Source organism: Protomyctophum bolini (assembly GCF_963924005.1).
Source record: "Protomyctophum bolini genome assembly, chromosome: 12".
Taxonomy (NCBI): domain Eukaryota; kingdom Metazoa; phylum Chordata; class Actinopteri; order Myctophiformes; family Myctophidae; genus Protomyctophum; species Protomyctophum bolini.
The window spans coordinates 2,292,043-2,314,390 of record NC_137873.1 but is presented as its reverse complement, the minus strand read 5'-3'; the positions used below and the strand labels follow the sequence as shown (position 1 = coordinate 2,314,390).

At 43.7% G+C, this 22,348-nt stretch overlaps 1 protein-coding gene across 1 annotated transcript in view; it reads left to right on the top strand.

Moving 5' to 3' along the window:
- LOC308325400 (uncharacterized protein) overlaps positions 1 to 21,918 on the top strand; it is a gene marked incomplete at its 3' end in the record, with an annotated part of 30,685 nt that extends 8,767 nt beyond the window's left edge. The window contains exons 6-7 of the mRNA XM_080777887.1: positions 19,620 to 19,695; positions 21,860 to 21,918. Coding sequence (XP_080634013.1) covers positions 19,620 to 19,695; positions 21,860 to 21,918 — 135 coding nt within the window. The remainder of the gene's footprint in view (positions 1 to 19,619; positions 19,696 to 21,859) is intronic.
- Positions 21,919 to 22,348: the final 430 nt, after the last annotated feature.

The following is a 22,348-nucleotide window of genomic DNA, read 5'->3' as shown; positions in this document are numbered from 1 at the left end:
TCGGAAATGATGTATAGGCATAAAAACATTTCAGTTACATACGTTATGCCATGAGTGGTAGCAACATAGTTATAGACAGACTTTATGTGAACTGTTAGCGTAACTACATTGGACACAAAAAGACAATACCATTTTAATACTAAAGTACTAGTCATTTAATATAATACTAGTCATGGCGTAATTAAAGAGGGTTTGGAATTGTAACAGCTGAAATCAATACTATATCAGTATTCTGATATTAACATGCGGGCCGCATTAAGTGAAGGTGGGGGCCGCATGTGGCCCCCGGACCGCCAGTTGCCCACCCCATGACTTAAACCATTTGTTAAACCAAGCCTGAACACAATCAATTGATTCATCAATAAACAATTCACACACACACACACAGGTCACCCATCTGACCACTTTAACATGCGACGAACACTTCTTTTAGTGGGTTCCTGATTCAGAAAATGTAGGGAATATTTAATTTAATATTTCATTCATATTTAATATTAGGCATAGAATACACCCTTGACATATCCAATATATTGTTGCTGCCGGGCAGAAACCTCTTATCTCCATATTTTGTGTTTGTGTTTTTTAACCCATTTAAGCCTGATCTCGAAATAAAAAAGAAATCTTCTAAATCCTCCAGTTTTCTGAAATAAATATTTTCATTTCATTTAAATATTTATTTTTTTGCAGACCTACAAGCTCGTAGCGCGCCACTCGTTGGCGCGCTACGAGCTTGTAGGTCTGTACTATAGGTAGGTCTATAGGTAGGTCTTATTATAACATAATGTTTAAAACACCAAAAGGGGTTCCCCTCCCAAAATAAGTAAATGAATGTCCTACTTGATCATAGCGTCACACATAAGTTGTATATCCGTGAGCTCGAAACGCGACGCAAGGTGTTTCGAGTCAGTTTTGGGTATTGAGCTAAAAGGTTTGCTGTGGACTATCAACAAAGCAGAAATGCACGGCCATTTTGTGCACACGCCACGGGCACATAAAACTTATTTTAGTTTGACGTCCTGCAGAGAGTGTAGCAGCATAGGTAATAATAATAAGTGAATAAAAAGAGAGGGAGAAAAACAAGCACAGAGAAGACTCAGTGGTTTTCTACACTGACTGGATCAAACTCCGAGGGTGTCAGACTGGAAATGTCACCTAGGTGTAACTGAAATAAATCACACCTTTTGGAGCTTGATCCAGTGTGTACCAAAAATACTGCTTCCACCCCCATAGCACAGTATCTCTCGACCAATCAGTGGCGGAGCTCTACCACGCTTAAATGAAAATTTCGGACCAGACGTTTTTATTTATAAAAATAACTCCATGCCGAGTGTTCGATACCGACTTATATGCGGCTCAAACGGTAAATCTCTTCTTAAATCGCGCAAATATGTATTGTGTTGTACTGTTGTACTGTAGATGATGTGGACAAATTAAGTCTGCAGAATGTTATCGCTCTGTGGCCAGATGCACCACGGTGCATTTGCTACTTTTGATGATTTTGTGTGACACTGTAGTATGATAAAGTCAATTTTTTTCTTACATTTATATCCCACGATTTTGTAACTAATTTTTTTCTCACCCAGTGTCAATTATTATCGAATGTAATCCTGGGCTCTACACTCCCTCTGCCAACTTGAGGAGAGCAACGGACCGACCTCATATGCTTCCTTCAATGCATGAGGAGTCCAAGGTCTTTTCACCCGACAGAGGGGAGTTTGCCCCGGTTGGACCTATAGTGCGTGGGAGCAACACGTTATTATTCCAACTAGTTCCTTTCCCCTCCATTAGGCGCCCCGGCTGGCCAGGGGGAGGCAGTTTAGAGAAAAAGAGACAAAGTAATTTTGTGTAAGGAAACATGTTAATTTGTGGCCTGATCGGGGAGGGGCAGCAGCACGCTCCGATGATCCCGTCCAGACCCATTCATCAGCAGGAGTATAGAACCTCACATTAAGCTGCTTAAATGTGGATTATCAGTGTTTATTCTCCCCTGAGCACCCCTCCTTTCTCATGCCTGGACGGCCCAGACAATGATGCCTCTCGCCGCAGAAATCGATAGCTGTCCCCCGCCGACAGAGATGCAATCAGCTCAGCACTGTGTGTGTCTTTTCTTTCCGATATTCCCTTTGTTCCGTTGTGGAAAGTATAGCTATATTACAATACCCAGCAGTACATTAGTGCAATAACGGCTACACACTTTCAAATTAAATTCAAGGCCTGAAGTTGGGCTTAAACAAGAGTTTCAATGTTATAATTAAATATACAAGAGTTGTATGTGGGCTTCCCAGGGTGCATTTTTACACTCTCACTGCATGTTTAACAAAACGAATCTTTTGGAAACGGTCTCCTCTTGCTCCTTATGCAGCTCTCATCCCATCTTGGAACCTCAAAGCCATTACAATTACTCTTTGTGTGTCGATATCTGAAGCATCCGCTGGTAATTCCACTCATCGCTTGCATCTCTGGATGCCTCGGGAAGTGTATTCAATGAGTTCCTGTGAGCTCTTACTTGCACATCGTCTCTGTCGGGTGGAAACCTCATATCTCCAAAACGGTAGCAGATCTACAAGCTCGAAACGCGGCACAATAAAACCGCTATCAAGGAGCACCTACGGACAGTTTGCAAGTCCAACACCCACATTCCTTCAAAATAGGGGTGCCGGTAAAACATGGCCGCTTTTACTCGGAACCTCGGAACCTGTTAATGTGCACGACTTGTGAAAGAGTGATAAGCTGGTGGTGTAACTGGTGTTATAGGACTTAATTACCGCAAAAGACCTGTAAATAATAGGGTCTCCAATGGCATACAGCCAATACACGATACGAGCTCGAGCCACAGTACGAGCTCACAACTCATCATGTTTCGACGTGTAAGCTATTTTCGGGGGTAAAAAAAATTGTGTAGAGGACAGAGTATAGATGGCTTGGGGACCCCGGTCAACCAAGAGAATATAGGGTTGGGGTATATACTGTAGGGTTTAAGTGCTAATTAGGTGCAAGACCTATGAGCTTATAGATCTGCTATTTTAGAAAAATCGTGAAAATGTGGTGCAAATTTTGAATACAGTATTCCAGAGTGAACATTTTTATATATAAAATATCTTTGCTTCTGGGGGGTTCAGGGAACCGACCCCCATCTGAAAATATAATTTTCCATCTGAAAAATATTATTTTCAGATGGAGGGTCAGTGGCCCGCACACGTAGCGGCCCGGGCCCACTCAGCAACCGTTTTTAACCCATATCTTTGCTTCTTGGGGGTCCCATGTTACATTGAGATGGTATAGAGATGGTCAGCGGCCGAATATACCGTATATAATGTTTGGGGTCCTTGACATGAAATAGTTTGAGAGCCACTGAATTTATTTGATTTAGAAGACATTAGAATCTGGACTCGGTTCTCAATGGGTTAAAGGCGCACAAGAAATATTGTTAAAAATTAAGAGTAACGTAATGCACGATGGCAATTTAATTGCCGTCTTTCATGTTAACTATCATGCCAGTGTGTGTTTTACTCGGCTATCCCTCAATAATTGCCTGCTGAAATGACAGCACTCCAGTAGATATGGGAGTATGTGGGTCAGACCGCTCTACTTGCCTTCATGAAAATCAATCCAGCATGGCGGACTACATGTGCGTGCGACCCGTGCGTGCGTGCGACCCGTGCGTGCGTGCGTGCGTGCGTGCGACCCGTGCGTGCGACCCGTGCGTGCGTGCGTGCGTGCGTGCGACCCGTGCGTGCGTGCGACCCGTGCGTGCGTGCGTGCGTGCGACCCGTGCGTGCGTGCGTGTGTGATTGATCTGCAGCTCCTACTGTATTCTCTGGCCTCCTCTCTGTTTCTTCAATGCCATTTCTCTCTGCCTTTCCCCCTTCTTCTCTCTGTCTTTATGCATCACTTGCTTTCACTCTCTATTTCTTTCTCCATCTCCCATATAATACACCACCTCTCTCTCTCTCTCTCTCTCTCTCTCTGTCTCTCATTCTGCCAGCACTCTTTCTGTCTCTCACTCGGTCTCCCTCCCTCCCTCCCCTCTCTCCCCCCTCTCTCCACCTCCTACTCCATGGTCCAGCCTTCCTCAATAAGAGGTGACACCATTTGCAGGACTGTATTTATTTGGCACCAATACATTATTCATAAATGTGGCCAAGAGCAGAGCAGAGCAGAGAAGCCCATTAGTCGAGGCAAACGTCCCCTTTCCAGCCCTCCTGGACCCTCATTAAAATGTTTTGGAAATGTCACTTGAAAGGGGATTTTTAGAAAGAGGCGTGGAATGTGGAGGACTGGGAGAAACTGTGCTTTGTGCGCTACCAAGCTTATATATAGAGAGACTATACGTTTTGGAGAAATTATTTCATATCGCCTCTCTGTCGGGTGGAAGCCTTGTATGTCCAAAACATATTTATTATTATTTCACAATTCAAAATTCAAAAACGGCAAAAGTAGCAGATCTACAAGCTTGCGATCTGCTACTTTTGATGCAGTAGTGTGATCAACTATAGGGTGTTAATTTACGGAAAAACACAAAAAGTTAAAAAAAAAAAACATGGAGATAAGAGGTTTCATCGACGATATCCTTTTTAACGAAACGGAAAATAGAACGGAAAAGGAAAAAATGATAATATGTCTTTTCCCTTTTCATTTGCTCTCCCCTGCAGAGATCTAGGAATGTGCTCCGGCGGCGGCCCTGTGGGTCGCTGCCTGACATTGTGAATTCAAACACGGTCTGCTATAATCTGTAATGAGAGCAGAGAGAGAGAGAGAATGAAAGATTGAAGGAGGGAGTAGGATGGGAGATGAGAAGTTTGTGCACTCTGAAGTTTGAAACATTGATAGATTTCATGCCATATGTGAGGCGGGTAAGGAGGAGTAGTTTTGAGAGACAGCCCAAGCTATGTTTCAGTTTTTTCTTCTTCATAAAATAACCTAACCCTGGGTTCACAGTGGTTCATTTAATGCTCTGGATGTTGCTACTTTACAATTACAATTTAAAATGTTAGGCGTTTAAACAGATGCTCTCATTCCGTCTGAGTTACAATTGTGCAAGTTCAGAGAAGATGGCATGAGCCCTAGACAGCAAATGATAAGGGTAATCGTTCAAGTTAACAGAGTGCAACGGAAACAATCAAGGCAAGGCAAGATTACTGTAGTTGTATGGCACGTTTCAGCAAGGAATTTGACAAAACATTAGCATTGAGGTGAAAGAGGAGAAGATACAGTACAGTATGTTATAAAAGGACATTTACAGCACTACAGTTTTTGTAATTTTGTCAAATCTGTCTGAATTAATACCAGTAAGACGCCCTGAGGCCCTGAGGGCCGGCCCTCCCATCAGGCAGAACAGGCAGTTGCCCGGCCTAGGGCATCATGACGGGAGGGAGGGCATCTACCAAAAGAAAAATATCACTCATATGTGACAAAGTACAGTAAAGTAGTGCTTTAGGACACAAGGTCATTTTTCAGCTTTTTTCTGATAGCTTTTCAGCTATCAGAAAGATAACCAGAAAACCCAGATTAGAGGGACTAACAGGAAATGCACGTTTTCATAGTAAATGTGACTTGCGGTCGCAACAATGTTTCTTCACGTTTTGTTGACTCTATTTTAACCCATTTTCGGCGGGAACCCCTTTTTGTGTTAGCATTATGTTATGCTTTAGCTATTGAAAAATAGCAGATCTACAAGCTCATAGCGTGCCATCGAGTGGCGCGCTACGAGCTTGTAGGTCTTCTATTTTTGAAAAATCGAAGAACGACTGACATAGAAACGTAGCTTTTTCAGAAAACTCTCAGGAATTAGAAGACATTTGTAGAATCTGATCTCATGTCAAAATGGGTTAAAAGTAATACTGCTGCAAAGTAACTAGAATCTAGATAAAGAGTAAAGACCACAGCTGACTTCTGTCTTAACATCATGCTATCTAAAAGCAAGCTGGCATCTGTCTAAACAGCATGCTATCTAAAAGCAAACGGTATACTGTATACTTTCTATCTAAATAACATATCGTTTCTGTCGGGTGGAAACCACATTACATTTGATTTCTGTATGTCTGTTACTTTACTTTTCAGGATTCAAATTCAAAAGTAGCAGCTCAAAGCTGTGCCGTGTTTCGAGCTTGCGCATCTGCTACTTTTGATGCTCTTGTGTCACGCTTTAGTATGATCAAGTAGGACATAAAAAAATAATAAAAAAGTTAGAATACGGAGTTAAGAGGATTCTGCCTGACATAGCAACAGTATACAGTTGGAGTATATGAACTGCATAGTATAACGACTATCGTTAAAAAATAGGCAACAAGAAGTGATTGTAGGAAATAGGAATGGAGCGGGGTGCGATGTGGTGAATTCTGTTGTCCATCTGTCTTGCTATTGTGTTCCTATTTCCCTATTTTGTATTCCAGCCTCCTCCGAGGGGGCGGGGGGGGGTCGACTGTTTGGCTTTGAATTAAGGACTGTGCCTTTCAGCGGAGTGTAGTTTATCTGGAGAGTATGCGCCTAATGTCCACTGTTTACCCGCGGAAATATCTAGACTGTATGATGAATGCTCACTATCTCCCCTGCACGCACATACACACACACACACACACACACACACACACACACACACACACACACACACACACACACACACACACACACACACACACACACACACACGTGCGCGCACACACGCATACTCTCTCACTCACAAAGCCATTTGCTCAGCCCCCTCGATGCTGGCTAGGCATAGCAATGAGGTACCAGTGGAAGAGGATGAAAGAGCCACATTCAATAGTATCCTCCAGCCGCAGCACCATCAGCTAGTGTTTATACGCACGCTAACTAATACCTGACACCCCCAGGGTTATGATGTGATTAGGTGGTGTATTTCGATTGGGCATTTTGACTCAAAGGCTTTCAGCTTTCAGGAAGAAACAAAAATACACAGAGAGAAGACATACTTGAATATTATAACTATATATAACTATAACTATATTGAGGAGACACTTCAATGGCTCAACGCAAAACCGTGTACCTTGACCAATCAATGACCTTATAACACCACAGTGTCCAGGCCAATAGGGTGTCTGGAATGTGGATTTAACGGACCAATGGCTTGCTTCGAACTTGGGGTCGGCTGGAAACGGGAACTTTGTCCCACGAGACCGCTCCGGTGAGCGCAATAGGACTATAGTACTCGCACGGCTGAGGAACATTGGAAGGAAAGTACAGTAGCCAATGACGATGTTTGGAATATCAGTGCATATCACAGTTTCAAATGGAACAGTATATATAATACGGTACATATTCAACAGTAACCAATCATTCCTTGGAATATTGGAAATGGACCAATGGCTATAGCCTCATTAAAATGTTTTGGAAATGTCACTTGAAAGGGGATTTTTAGAAAGAGGCGTGGAATGTGGAGGACTGGGAGAAACTGTGCTTTGTGCGCTACCAAGCTTATATATAGAGAGACTATACGTTTTGGAGAAATTATTTCATATCGCCTCTCTGTCGGGTGGAAGCCTTGTATGTCCAAAACATATTTATTATTATTTCACAATTCAAAATTCAAAAACGGCAAAAGTAGCAGATCTACAAGCTTGCGATCTGCTACTTTTGATGCAGTAGTGTGATCAACTATAGGGTGTTAATTTACGGAAAAACACAAAAAGTTAAAAAAAAAAAACATGGAGATAAGAGGTTTCATCGACGATATCCTTTTTAACGAAACGGAAAATAGAACGGAAAAGGAAAAAATGATAATATGTCTTTTCCCTTTTCATTTGCTCTCCCCTGCAGAGATCTAGGAATGTGCTCCGGCGGCGGCCCTGTGGGTCGCTGCCTGACATTGTGAATTCAAACACGGTCTGCTATAATCTGTAATGAGAGCAGAGAGAGAGAGAGAATGAAAGATTGAAGGAGGGAGTAGGATGGGAGATGAGAAGTTTGTGCACTCTGAAGTTTGAAACATTGATAGATTTCATGCCATATGTGAGGCGGGTAAGGAGGAGTAGTTTTGAGAGACAGCCCAAGCTATGTTTCAGTTTTTTCTTCTTCATAAAATAACCTAACCCTGGGTTCACAGTGGTTCATTTAATGCTCTGGATGTTGCTACTTTACAATTACAATTTAAAATGTTAGGCGTTTAAACAGATGCTCTCATTCCGTCTGAGTTACAATTGTGCAAGTTCAGAGAAGATGGCATGAGCCCTAGACAGCAAATGATAAGGGTAATCGTTCAAGTTAACAGAGTGCAACGGAAACAATCAAGGCAAGGCAAGATTACTGTAGTTGTATGGCACGTTTCAGCAAGGAATTTGACAAAACATTAGCATTGAGGTGAAAGAGGAGAAGATACAGTACAGTATGTTATAAAAGGACATTTACAGCACTACAGTTTTTGTAATTTTGTCAAATCTGTCTGAATTAATACCAGTAAGACGCCCTGAGGCCCTGAGGGCCGGCCCTCCCATCAGGCAGAACAGGCAGTTGCCCGGCCTAGGGCATCATGACGGGAGGGAGGGCATCTACCAAAAGAAAAATATCACTCATATGTGACAAAGTACAGTAAAGTAGTGCTTTAGGACACAAGGTCATTTTTCAGCTTTTTTCTGATAGCTTTTCAGCTATCAGAAAGATAACCAGAAAACCCAGATTAGAGGGACTAACAGGAAATGCACGTTTTCATAGTAAATGTGACTTGCGGTCGCAACAATGTTTCTTCACGTTTTGTTGACTCTATTTTAACCCATTTTCGGCGGGAACCCCTTTTTGTGTTAGCATTATGTTATGCTTTAGCTATTGAAAAATAGCAGATCTACAAGCTCATAGCGTGCCATCGAGTGGCGCGCTACGAGCTTGTAGGTCTTCTATTTTTGAAAAATCGAAGAACGACTGACATAGAAACGTAGCTTTTTCAGAAAACTCTCAGGAATTAGAAGACATTTGTAGAATCTGATCTCATGTCAAAATGGGTTAAAAGTAATACTGCTGCAAAGTAACTAGAATCTAGATAAAGAGTAAAGACCACAGCTGACTTCTGTCTTAACATCATGCTATCTAAAAGCAAGCTGGCATCTGTCTAAACAGCATGCTATCTAAAAGCAAACGGTATACTGTATACTTTCTATCTAAATAACATATCGTTTCTGTCGGGTGGAAACCACATTACATTTGATTTCTGTATGTCTGTTACTTTACTTTTCAGGATTCAAATTCAAAAGTAGCAGCTCAAAGCTGTGCCGTGTTTCGAGCTTGCGCATCTGCTACTTTTGATGCTCTTGTGTCACGCTTTAGTATGATCAAGTAGGACATAAAAAAATAATAAAAAAGTTAGAATACGGAGTTAAGAGGATTCTGCCTGACATAGCAACAGTATACAGTTGGAGTATATGAACTGCATAGTATAACGACTATCGTTAAAAAATAGGCAACAAGAAGTGATTGTAGGAAATAGGAATGGAGCGGGGTGCGATGTGGTGAATTCTGTTGTCCATCTGTCTTGCTATTGTGTTCCTATTTCCCTATTTTGTATTCCAGCCTCCTCCGAGGGGGCGGGGGGGGGTCGACTGTTTGGCTTTGAATTAAGGACTGTGCCTTTCAGCGGAGTGTAGTTTATCTGGAGAGTATGCGCCTAATGTCCACTGTTTACCCGCGGAAATATCTAGACTGTATGATGAATGCTCACTATCTCCCCTGCACGCACATACACACACACACACACACACACACACACACACACACACACACACACACACACACACACACACACACACACACACACACACACACACACACACGTGCGCGCACACACGCATACTCTCTCACTCACAAAGCCATTTGCTCAGCCCCCTCGATGCTGGCTAGGCATAGCAATGAGGTACCAGTGGAAGAGGATGAAAGAGCCACATTCAATAGTATCCTCCAGCCGCAGCACCATCAGCTAGTGTTTATACGCACGCTAACTAATACCTGACACCCCCAGGGTTATGATGTGATTAGGTGGTGTATTTCGATTGGGCATTTTGACTCAAAGGCTTTCAGCTTTCAGGAAGAAACAAAAATACACAGAGAGAAGACATACTTGAATATTATAACCACACCTGTGGGTCTATTAGAGTAATGTTAACTCCCTAGAGACATGCAAAACAGAAAACGTAAAACAATCGGCACGGCACTCCATCTTTAACGGAGCATAAGCGGCACGTTTTGAGCTTGTTGATCTGCAACTTTTGCTGTTCTTGACGATGATGGTCTAGCTCTAGCAAACAGCGGGCCCATGCATTGCTTGCTTGTTTGTTTATTGTTAAATAAAAACAATAAATCTACATACATGCGGTTGGATCCACTTATAAAAGTGTCACCGAAAAGGTGTAGGCTGAAGCCAAGGCTTATGCTGTCTACCCTTTATGAACATGGCCTGTTTTTTTACGACAATACTTTCTTTGTATTGAAAGATCTTTTTGGATTGAAAGATAGTGTAGAGGTGAACGTATATCTTTATTTTAGTTTGGCAGACTATTCCATAACAGAATCCATCAAATATTGGACAGAACATTGACCCTGGAGTGGTTCTAAACTAAAGAATTGCAGAATGGAGACTGTCTGGTCATGTCATCGCTATTTTGGGGTCATTATACGTGATAGAATATTCAAAAACTTTTAGCATAAATTGCAGATCTATCAGCTTACAATGCGTCCAATTGTGATGCATTGTGAGCTTGTAAATCGGCTACTTCCGCTCTTTGAAATAGGGCTTGAATGGTGAAATGAAAAATACAAGTCAAACATTGAGAGACTGTGGATCACAGGCTATTACAGTAAAGGTTATTACAGTAACTCTCTCAAATCTGTGTTGGATGACGGGTGAATGTCGTCGGGTGAATGTCCCAAACGGGATTCAAATTCAAAAAACGCAAAAGTATCAGATACAAGCTCAAAACACGTCGCTTCGGGCCACATTTAGAACGTGCTAATCTGCTACAGTATGTTTTATATTTTTGCGTGACGCTGTAGTAATAGTATGATCAAGTAGGGCGTTCATTTTCATTTAAAAATGTTGAATATGGAGATACTGCAGACGGCAACGATTATGTTATATCAACGGCGCTTGGCTGATCGTAGTAAAGAAAAACAAATATTTAGCCTATTTGACTATAGGTTACTCTGTATAATTTCTGGTTCAGTGGGGACGGTTAGTGTGGCTATGCTTGTTATGTATTGATTTTGTTTAACCTCAGCAGCTGAGCCAGCTCTTTGGATATGTCTTGTGTGGGATGCGTCACGTTATGCAACCATTATACAAACAGATATACAAAGTGCAGTCAGAAGCCCTTCTCCGCCCACGCACGCACGCATGCACGCACGCACGCACTCACGTGCACACACACACACACACACACACACACACACACACACACACACACACACACACACACACACACACACACACACACACACACACACACACACACACACACACACACACACAATACAATACAATTATACTCACTAGAATTTCGCCCCCCTTCGGGGGGCTCAATCCTAGTGTCGTTGCAGCGCAATATGGGAAGAAGGAAATTGCGGGAATTGACAGACTCCACTTCATGTTTCAGCTGTGGTTTTAAACTCAGTAGTGTGCCCTGCACACAGCGCACACTCGCAATTGCAGCTGGAGGGCGACGCGACACACACACACACACACACACACACACACACACACACACACACAGAGCGATGTGTGGATAAATCACTGAGATTTGGGAAATGTGTTCAGAAGTACAACGATTAAGCACGCACAGGCAAATGTCAGAAGCATCTGTTTCGGTTTCCAAACAGGAAGTTGTAAATGTGCTTATTAGACGGAGGCAGCGTGATGCTGGCATCTATTGTGATGCCAGCATCACCACATTTCACATAGAAATATAAGCACCCATTTACTCGCTTAGCGGAGACTGTGGGGTGGTAGAGGACATCTCCCCGGACGCGTGGGTATGTCCAGATAGTTGCCTCGCGGAGGCCTCTTTGTCCAGTGTCCATTCTGGGTCTGGAAACGGCACTTTTTTGAGTGTTGACCCCAATAGAAGGTCTGCTGCTCTGAATTTTACACCTCTCCCGCTTAGCGGAGACTGTGGGGTGGTAGAGGACATCTCCCCGGACGCGTGGGTATGTCCAGATAGTTGCCTCGCGGAGCCGTCTTTTGTCCAGTGTCCAGTCTGGGTCCGGAAACGGTAATTTATTTTGCATTGACCCCAGTAGAAGCTCTGCTGCTCTGAATTTTACACCTCTCTCGCTTAGCGGAGACTGTGGGGTGGTAGAGGACATCTCCCCGGACGCGTGGGTATGTCCAGATAGTTGCCTCGCGGAGGCCTCTTTGTCCAGTGTCCATTCTGGGTCTGGAAACGGCACTTTTTTGAGTGTTGACCCCAATAGAAGGTCTGCTGCTCTGAATTTTACACCTCTCCCGCTTAGCGGAGACTGTGGGGTGGTAGAGGACATCTCCCCGGACGCGTGGGTATGTCCAGATAGTTGCCTCGCGGAGGCCTCTTTGTCCAGTGTCCATTCTGGGTCCGGAAACGGTACATTTTTTTGCATTGACCCCAGTAGAAGCTCTGCTGCTGTGAATTTTACACCTCTCCCGCTTAGCGGAGACTGTGGGGTGGTAGAGGACATCTTCCCAAACGCGTGGGTATGTCCAGATAGTTGCCTGGCGGAGCCGTCTTTTGTCCAGTGTCCACTTTATAAAGTCCATGCACTCCAGTGAATAGCATTTATCCATTTAGATAACTTTTTTATGTTATTTAATTACTTATTTTTACACAGAAACATAATGTGTGTCTTTACAATAACTGTAATGTAATAATAATACTAATAATGTAATGTAAAATTTATTTAATTAACGAATTAAATAATCTTATTTTATTCTGAAAGCAACCGGATGTCTTAAATCTGCTAGCTGTCAGACCGGAAGTTCTAAATTTGCTCATAAGACGGAGCCTTAGACGGAGCCAACTCGCAGGCAGTGCGAGAGGCTGGTTACAGGATTCTATAGGTCAGCCGTTTTGGTGTGACACACACGGCTTCCACATTTAGCTTCATACTGGGTGAAAGTGTCCTTCCAAAAATTATTATTTCGCTCGAAATTCTTATTCACAATGACATCGAGTTGAGGTGTTTGTGTTTTAGGGTAATTGTTGCATAAGCGCTATTTCGCACTATTTCTCCCTCCCCTCCCCTGTGTCTGAAGCAGCTAGCATGGAAGCTATATGGATTATGGAAGCTTTCCCTCCGATTGCACACAACCATGCCGTTATCCACGCGTCCATCCGATTGCTTTTAATGTAAATGTCCCATCCACTGAGCAATAGCGATATAAGCGCCTTATTCATTCATTCGATTCATTTGGGTGTGGGGCTGTGCAGTGCTGTGGGCAGCCTTTCTGACGGAGGCTCGGAGCTGCTGCTGCTGACGCTGTTCGAGTCGCATGGAGCAGTATAGAGTAGGCGTGGCGCAGCATTAGAAGGGCGCAGCAAATGCACGACATTGAGGGGTAGAAACCATCCCGGTCGCGTGGTTCATCTAACGCGTGTGTCACTGTGAAGGACTGGCCCCAATAAGTGAACGTAGTTGGCGTAGTAGACGCCAACATGACGATTCTGACGTAGGCTGGTGATGTTGAGCAACAATGGCGTGGTTGACAAAAGTAATATTTATTCAGTAATTAAGACATTTCTTTCAATGAAATGTAGCCTATATGTATTCTGGGAGTGTGCCGAATTTATTTTGCATATAGAGATGTGTGGTGAAAGTGTGGTTGGGTCGGAGAAAGCTGTTGGATAAACGGCCATGTGCTTATGTACCCCTGTCTATTAGGGTAGCAGGATTATTATGATTATTATTATTAGTATTGTTATTGTGATTATTACATGGATTATTGTTGTGATGTGAGCTTGTGGCTGACTCACTATCTAGAAAATAAAAACATGGCACTTCATTTAAAATAGGTTACAGACCCCTGTTATATGCTTGTTTTGGGATTATTTTTAAAGACCTATTTACTTGTTTCTATGAGACATGGCAACGCCAACAGCGCAGCGAAAGGCATCCACGTCTTTCTCTTGTGAAATGCTGAGATTAGAAACGACCATAATTATTTCATTTCTCAACCTTAAAAAAAAAATAAAGACATCTCCATAATCCTTGGGAAGTGTGTGTAGCAAAAGTAGTCGGCATTGTCATGGTTGAAAGTATTCATGCAACACTGACGCTGTAAGCTGTGTGATGCTAACGCGCTAACACCATTAGCATGGTCTGTGTTGGTGAAAGGAAAAAGGATAGATATGAAACTACTGGCCAAAGTGTCATACAAAACACAACACCTAAAATCGGAATGTGATGGTGACCTATTGAGCACAAACAGACAATCATGATTTGCTTGCTGGACCTATAATTAATTTATGTGCATTACATTTCCACCTCGCACATATAAATCAAAAGCAAGATGGATGCTAACGCGCTAACACCGTTAGCATGTTCTGTGTTGGTCGGAAAAAGGATAGATATGAAACTACTGGCCCAAATAAATGTCATAGAAAACACAACACCTAAAATCGGAATGTGATGGTGACCTATTGAGCACAAACAGACAATCATGATTTGCTTGCTGGACCTATAATTAATTTATGTGCATTACATTTCAACCTCGCACATATAAATCAAGCCACAGTGCAGTCAGAGAGTAGTTCACAGGTCACACACAGGAGCAGTGAAAGGGGGAGGGGCCTTCGGATGGCAGTGTAGAGTAGGCACGACATTGAGGGGTAGAAACCATCCCGGTCGCGTGGTTGATCTAACGCGTGTGTCACTGTGAAGGACTGGCCCCATGAAGTGAACGTAGTTGGCGTAGTAGACGCCAACATGACGATTCTGACGTAGGCTGTTGAGGTTGAGCAAGAATAGCGTGTTTCAGAAAAGTAATATTTAAACAGTAAAGAAGACATTTTTGGCGAATGCAATGTAGTCTATGTCTTTTGTGGGAGTGTGCAGGTTTTATTTTGCATAGAGAGATGTGTGGTGGAAGTGTGGCTTGGTCGGAGATAGAGCACGAATGAACGGCCAGGTGCTCATGTACCCCTGTCTATTAGGGTAGCAGGATGAGGTTAATAAAATCCTTTATCACAGGACTGAGGTTATAATAGTCAGATGTATAGTACAGCTGTGTATCTTCAGCATGACAGGACACACTGTGTCTGTGTAGGTCCACTAATGCAGATTGCTCCGAGACCAGCTGTCTTTTAGGCAGGATGAAAACCCATTAACGTGGCACTTTGTATAACTTTTTTAACTGTTAATGGGATAAGAAGATCCTAGTCTCGTGTAGCCATGAGACAACTATTCCACACTATATATAGAGTCTGGAACTTCGTGCGTGCGTGCGTGCGTATAATGATGTATTAGCATTTAGAAAGGGCCTTCTAATTCGGAATTCATTTGGCCACGTTTGCAGTGGGGGTCAAATGAACAGCATTTGTTTTAAGCTATATGGTCCATCTGGACGAAGCCAGCATTTATTTCAGAAATAATTAATTTATTCGAGTTGCATCTCATATTGTGTTTAGCACCATCTCTCACCCCTCAAACATCTGAGAAGACTTTTTTTTATGAGGTAGAAATTGGTGCGTGCGTGCGTGCGTGCGTGCGTGCGTGCGTGCGTGCGTGTGTGTGTGTGTGTGTGTGTGTGTGTGTGCGTGTGCGTGTGCGTGTGCGTGCAGCACAGTCAGCCAGATGCCTTTAATCTCTCTCCACTTGATAGATTCATTGAGGGATCTCTCTGTTCCTCCTGCTTCTCATTCTCTCCATCACTGTCTGCTTTATGTTCCTCTCTCTCCATTCCTCTCCATTTAGCCGTCATCCTCTCTCTACCCCACTGGGTCTCTGTGCATGTCCGCCGTTCCTCTCTCTGTCTATGCAGCAGTTAAACGTCTGGCAGGCAAGCTGCCCTACTTGATCGTACTACTTTCTAACTTGCAGATCTGCTACTTTTGATGGTGTATAGTAACTACACCATCAAAAGTAGCAGATCTAGGGGCACGGTGGCACAGTTGGTAGTGCTGTCGCCTCACAGCTAGAAGGTCCTGGGTTCGATTCCCGCTGGGGACGCTGTGGGCACTGGCGGCGTGTTCCCTCCTCCGCGTCATCAGTGCCCATACCCGAGGTGGGGGTTGGCGATAGGGCCTTTCTGTGTGGAGTTTGCATGTTCTCCCCGTGTCCCCTAGGGTAGATACCCTCACAAAAACATGCCGTAATCCTGGTCTCTAAAACTACCTCCCCCTGGCCAGCCGGGGCGCCTGATGGAGGGGAAAGGAACTGGTCGGAATAACGTGTCCCTTCCACGCGCTACGTCCGGCCGGGGAAATTCCCCTCTGTCAGGTGAAAAGAAGCAGCTTGGACTCCTCATGCATAGAAGGAGGCATGAGGTCAGTCTGCTGCCCCCCCAGGTTGGCAGAGGAAGTGTAGCGCCCAGGATTACATTAGATAATTGGCACTGGGTGAAAAAAAAGAAAACTGGGTTACAAAATCGTGGGATAAAAATTTAGTTAAAAAAAAAAAAAAAAGTAGCAGATCTGCAAGTTAGAAAGTTTTGAGCTTTCAAGATCTCCTACTTTTGCTATTTATTTTTTTCATTTGAATCCTGAGAAAGTTAACAGTTTTGGACTTGTATGCGTCCGTTCATCATTCCGTTCCCTTTCTCTCTTCTCCTCTCCTTTCCTTCTTTGCCTCGTGTCGTCTTCTTTTGTTCCTAAAGCAATTCCCCTTTCTTCTATATCGCGGTGCTTGACAAAAGACTGCAAAAGAAAGGCATACTTCTATTCACATCACATCTCATCACATTATTGTTAAGTCTAAACCATGCCAGCAGAGGTGGTCGGGTGGAAATGTCCAAAACGGTTACTTTTCAGGATTTGCAACGGCAAGCAAGGTCACAAGCTGAAAACGAGCCTGTGGATCTGCTATTTTCAATGCATTTGTGTGATGCTGTAGTATGATCAAGTTTACAAAAAAATTTAATAAAAACTCAAAAAAGTTAATACATAAGAGATAAGAGGTTTCTGCCCGACAGCGACGAAACAGGGAGTTGACGAGGCAGATCCATCTGGCAAGGTGCCGTGTGGAATCTGTGGACTGTGGCTGACTGCTGAGAGACTGGAGCTGTACGTATACGTCCAAGCAGACAATAAAACCTGATTCACGGACCGGTATACTTGACAGTCAGTCAGTGTCGCTCTCCAAAATCAGCAGCAGGAGAGAGAGAGAGAGAGAGAGAGAGAGAGCTGAGCTTGTAGATCAGGTGTTTGCATCGATCCTGCTCTGTAAGAGAGTGGACATGTATGGCGTGACTCCCTGTCCCCGAGCCTGTACAGTCTGCTAGCTGTTTCCCACAGTTCTGCCACTTTTGGGCAGAAACCTCAGCTCTCTTAATTAACATGTACATAGACCTGCCTCACTGCTGAGGTTAAACTAAATCAATACCTAACAAGCATGGGATCCACAAAGCGTAGCCCACGTAACCGTCCCCACTGAACCAGAAATGATACACTGGTTCAACAAGCTACAGCACTCTTGTAGAATCTCAATGGGAGTAACCTATAGTCAAAAGGTTTTTCTTACTACGAGCAGCCACCTTTCGATCGTTGCTGCCTCATATCTCCATATTCTAACCTTTTGTAAATGAACGCCCCTATTTGATCATATTACAGCCTCACACAAAAGCATGCGTTTTGAGCTTGTACATCTTATACTTTTGCTATATTTTTATTTGAATCCTAGACGATAATAGTTTTGGACATATTGTAGGAGGTTTCCAGGCGATCCGAGACCAGAGATCTCCTCCTCCTATACTCATAGGTCTGGTGACATCTAAATTGAGTGAATAGGCTACAGCTGGGTGGTGGAAAGATTAAAAGAAAAATAACAGCATGGCAGAGCCAATGCAAAGACTTTAGGGCATCCTTGACATTGATATTAAGGACTGGTGTTCAGAGCAGTGGGTTTGTTAGTGCTGGTTTTCTTCACGGCCAAAGGCGATTCAATTAAATTCCGATTTCCCCAGACATATATCCGGTTGCGCAGAGATCTCTGATCGTCCGGCGAGACTACATGAACCCTAGCATCTCCACTCTGGGCATGTGTATATAGTCGTAATTGGCAAACATTTGGCTAAAATCAATCTTTGAACATGATGTTGAAAATATGATGTACAAGCTCACAAACCTCGTATAGACTCTTTCAGAGCCCCGTAAAAGGGAGGAGACCAATTTCAGACACCTTTTGAAACTCCGGTCTATGAAGCAAAAATATATACAAGATTGTAGATCTGCTATTTTTGATAAGGGTGCATCCGTTGGTAGTCCGACAGGAATTAGTCTGATAACACCATCGCTCCCGACATGCGTGACAGGTTACAACTAACCCTTATTGGCAGGTTAAATCTAACCTGTGGCTTCCTGTGAGTTTAGGTTTAGGGTTGGGTGTCGGACTCATCAGGTAGTGGCTATAGAGGGAATTCAGGGGTCGTCCTTAATGGATAAGCGAGTAATGGAACATTTGGTATACGTCTGAATCTGCATGTCATCCCCCCCCCCCCCTCTCTCTCTCTCTCTCTCTCTCTCTCTCTCCTGCCTTTCCTATCTCTCTGTTCAGTGTTCACTGAATCTATTTTAAATGAATTGTCGTTGTCAGTCACAGTGTTCATTTGTGTTATTGATGTGCCTCGTTATACATGCATGCATTATTTCAAGGCACAGAACTTTGAAACAGCCGGATTCACCTTCACCATGAATTAGTTTTCCAAAAAAGAAATCACCTGAGGAGAAAGGAGAGGGTTTTTGGAAAGTGGGATGACAGCCTCTGGGAGGAGGTATTTTAGACTAATTACAAGGCCAGGATGGAATGGCACCGCTCACCGCTGGCAGACAATCTTGCAAGTGATAGGCTTTCAGCAGCAGAGTTAGTGTGTAAGGCAACAGCACCACCTGTTGGTGTTGAAGCACACAGCAAAGGAACACCACACCTACAGCTGTCGGGCAGAAACCTCCAATCTCCTTTTTTTTTTTTTTACTCTCATATTCGCACGCCCGTGATCATATACCTCAGCGTCACGCAAAAGCATCAAAAGTCCAGGCAGATCCACAAGCTGGAAATGCAGCCAAAGGGTGGCACTTTGATGCTTTTGAGTTTGAATCCAATTTTTGGACCTCATATTATGAGGTTTCCTCCCGACAGAGACGATGTAATGTAGCCTACTGTATGTCCCTTTGAACCGTCAACATGTTATGAACGCATAACAAGTTTAGACGTTTTAGGTCCCTTTATTATTTATATTATCATTCTTGTTTTTTTATGGATGCGTTTCTCCTACACTGCCTAAACTGCTACAGTACACAGATCAGAAACTTTGCCCAAAATAGTGATGCCAGGGTTCACATGTGATGTGGTTATCATTTAGGCTATAGCAAACAAACAAGGTGAATGAAATTCATGAATGATACAAGACTCCACCCTCCCCCTCCCCCCCCCCCCCTCTCTCTCTCTCTCTCTCGCTCCCCCTCCCTCTCCCTCTCTCTCTCTCTCTCGTCCACATCCAGGTTCAACAAGATCCAGAACACGAAGAACACGATGAAGAGGGACGGCATCAGCACGCTGACCTACCGGGTGGTGCAGGTGAAGAGGCATCCCCTTTTCACCAACATCTCTGTGGAGATCGGCAAGGCCCCGCCCAGGCCCTTCAAGGGCTAGAGAGAGAGAGAGAGGGAGAGAGAGAGAGGGAGAGATAGACTGATTGAAGGAAGAGGGGGATGTGGGGGGGGGGGGGGTGGCACAACACACACCTGGACTGAAAGGATATACGAGAGTGAACAGATGGAGGGAGAGAGAGAGAGAGAGAGAAGAACTGGACACAGATAGTGGACACAGACGAGGTGGATGGAGGGCAGGATAAGGACTGACTTAAGAAGCGCATAACAGGCTCTCTCTCTCTCTTTGCCTAATTTTTTTCCCCCCCATCACACATCACCGGTGCATGGTGGGAAATAGCTCGTGCTTGTAGATCTTCTATTTCCCGCACGTGCGCCTAGCCTATGTTTGAATGGGGCTTGAGGAGACACTTCAATGGCTCAACGCAAAACCGTGTACCTTGACCAATCAATGACCTTATAACACCACAGTGTCCAGGCCAATAGGGTGTCTGGAATGTGGATTTAACGGACCAATGGCTTGCTTCGAACTTGGGGTCGGCTGGAAACGGGAACTTTGTCCCACGAGACCGCTCCGGTGAGCGCAATAGGACTATAGTACTCGCACGGCTGAGGAACATTGGAAGGAAAGTACAGTAGCCAATGACGATGTTTGGAATATCAGTGCATATCACAGTTTCAAATGGAACAGTATATATAATACGGTACATATTCAACAGTAACCAATCATTCCTTGGAATATTGGAAATGGACCAATGGCTATAGCCTCCATCCTTCAGCTTGACCAATGACGAACGCCAGGCTTTTAAAGCGCCGGAAGTCAGAGCGATACAATATACAGTACTATACTACTATGTCTCCCATGGAAGGAGGAGTTGTAAGAGAAGCATACAATCAATTAGTAGCACACAGAAAAAGGTACGATTTTTTCAGGACAACAGATTTTTACAAAGGTTGTCCATGGATTAGTCATTATCAAAGCATTCGTTATGGGGATGAGTGGAGAACATCGGCCGCCTGCAGGCGACACGTCAAGACAATTCACAGACGGTTCAGAACGGTGGTCGGAGGAGTCACACAGAGCCAACCGCACGTTCTTAGGGGATTTGGAGATACTTATTGGACATTTTGGGTGACTCACATAGTAGCCTACAGTGTATCTAAGATATTGGAAAGTCCACATTATTGTCTATACCGGATGAGTCGCATATCGAAAGTATAACGGACGTTTGCCCGTGCGTCGAAGATTGTGGAGGTCGGGGACAATAATTGATCTGTTGTTTTACCCGAGAGACGGTATATCAGTCAATCACATCCTCCAGTGAGTAAATGAACGTGTACTGTGTTTGCCTACAGTGTAACTGCAGGAGACAAATGGATACAAGATACATGTACTGTCATGGTCTCCACCATCTCCAGGAACAACGGAGAACTGTGGCTAGCTGTGCCGTGAGAAACATTCAGAGAGTTGACTGAGAGCGAGCATATCGAAGACACGAGAGGTTTTTGAAAATGCCTTTGAAACGGAATAAAAGAGCGGAACAAAAACAGACCGGTGTTTACGCTGACGACTCCGTCTTTTAACCCCATGTGGCTCTTGATTGCAACTCAGTTTTAAGCGCCTCTGTTTATAGACCTCACACACGGCGGCCATCTTGCCACCCTGCTTTTTCAATGCAAAATGTCGACATGGCCGCTGTGTGAATATGGTCTATGTACGTGATTCTGCTAAAATCATGATAGAAACGGGAGACATTTTTTGTTCCAATACAAAAACGTTTAACATCGACAGCATTCTGCATCTATATTTTAGCTCCGTATAAGATAGACAGAATAGATTGAAATGTTGTCATGTACTACACACTGTACAGTATGTGTGGTGGGGGGTTTTCCTGCTGTCTGACTTTCAGCTATTCATTTTGGCGATTAAACTAGAGATCTATATTAAAGATCTAGAGCATATTGATTATATAAATGTCTGAGGGACATCAGTCAACCACATTAGGACTGGAGGAAGAAATATGTATACCATTTTACGAAGCTGAGGGCAGTATAGTAGTATACTTAACACTGCAGAGACAGGTACGAGGTTCTGCCAGGTTATTTACCTGCGTTCACATGTGTTATTGGAGGCTCTAGCAGTGCAGCTGTTGAGGAACACGGTTTCAGAGTGAACGCCTCCGTAACATAACAGGGAGCTACAGTTAACCCATTTTGGGCGGGATTCGCGGGAACCCCTTTTGGTGTTTTAAACATTATGATATAATTTAGCTATTGAAAAATAGCAGATCTACAAGCTCATAGCGCGCCACCGAGTGGCGCGCTATGAGCTTGTAGGTCTGCTATTTTTTTTAATTGTGAAAATTTGGCGCAAATGTTTGAATATACATTATTTCAGAGCCAACGTTTTTAACTCAAATCTTTGCTCAGGCCTAAATGGGTTAACCTGCAGTGCTAGCATGTGGGTACAGTAGGGTACAGTAGTACGGTGGGTCTTTAACATGTGGTTACAGTAGGGTACGGTGGGTCTCTAAGGCCCCTTTTCCACCAGGGCTGAACCGGTTCGGTTCATTTTTCACGCCTAATATTGAACCAGTTCAGAGTGGTTCGACGGAGTGAAT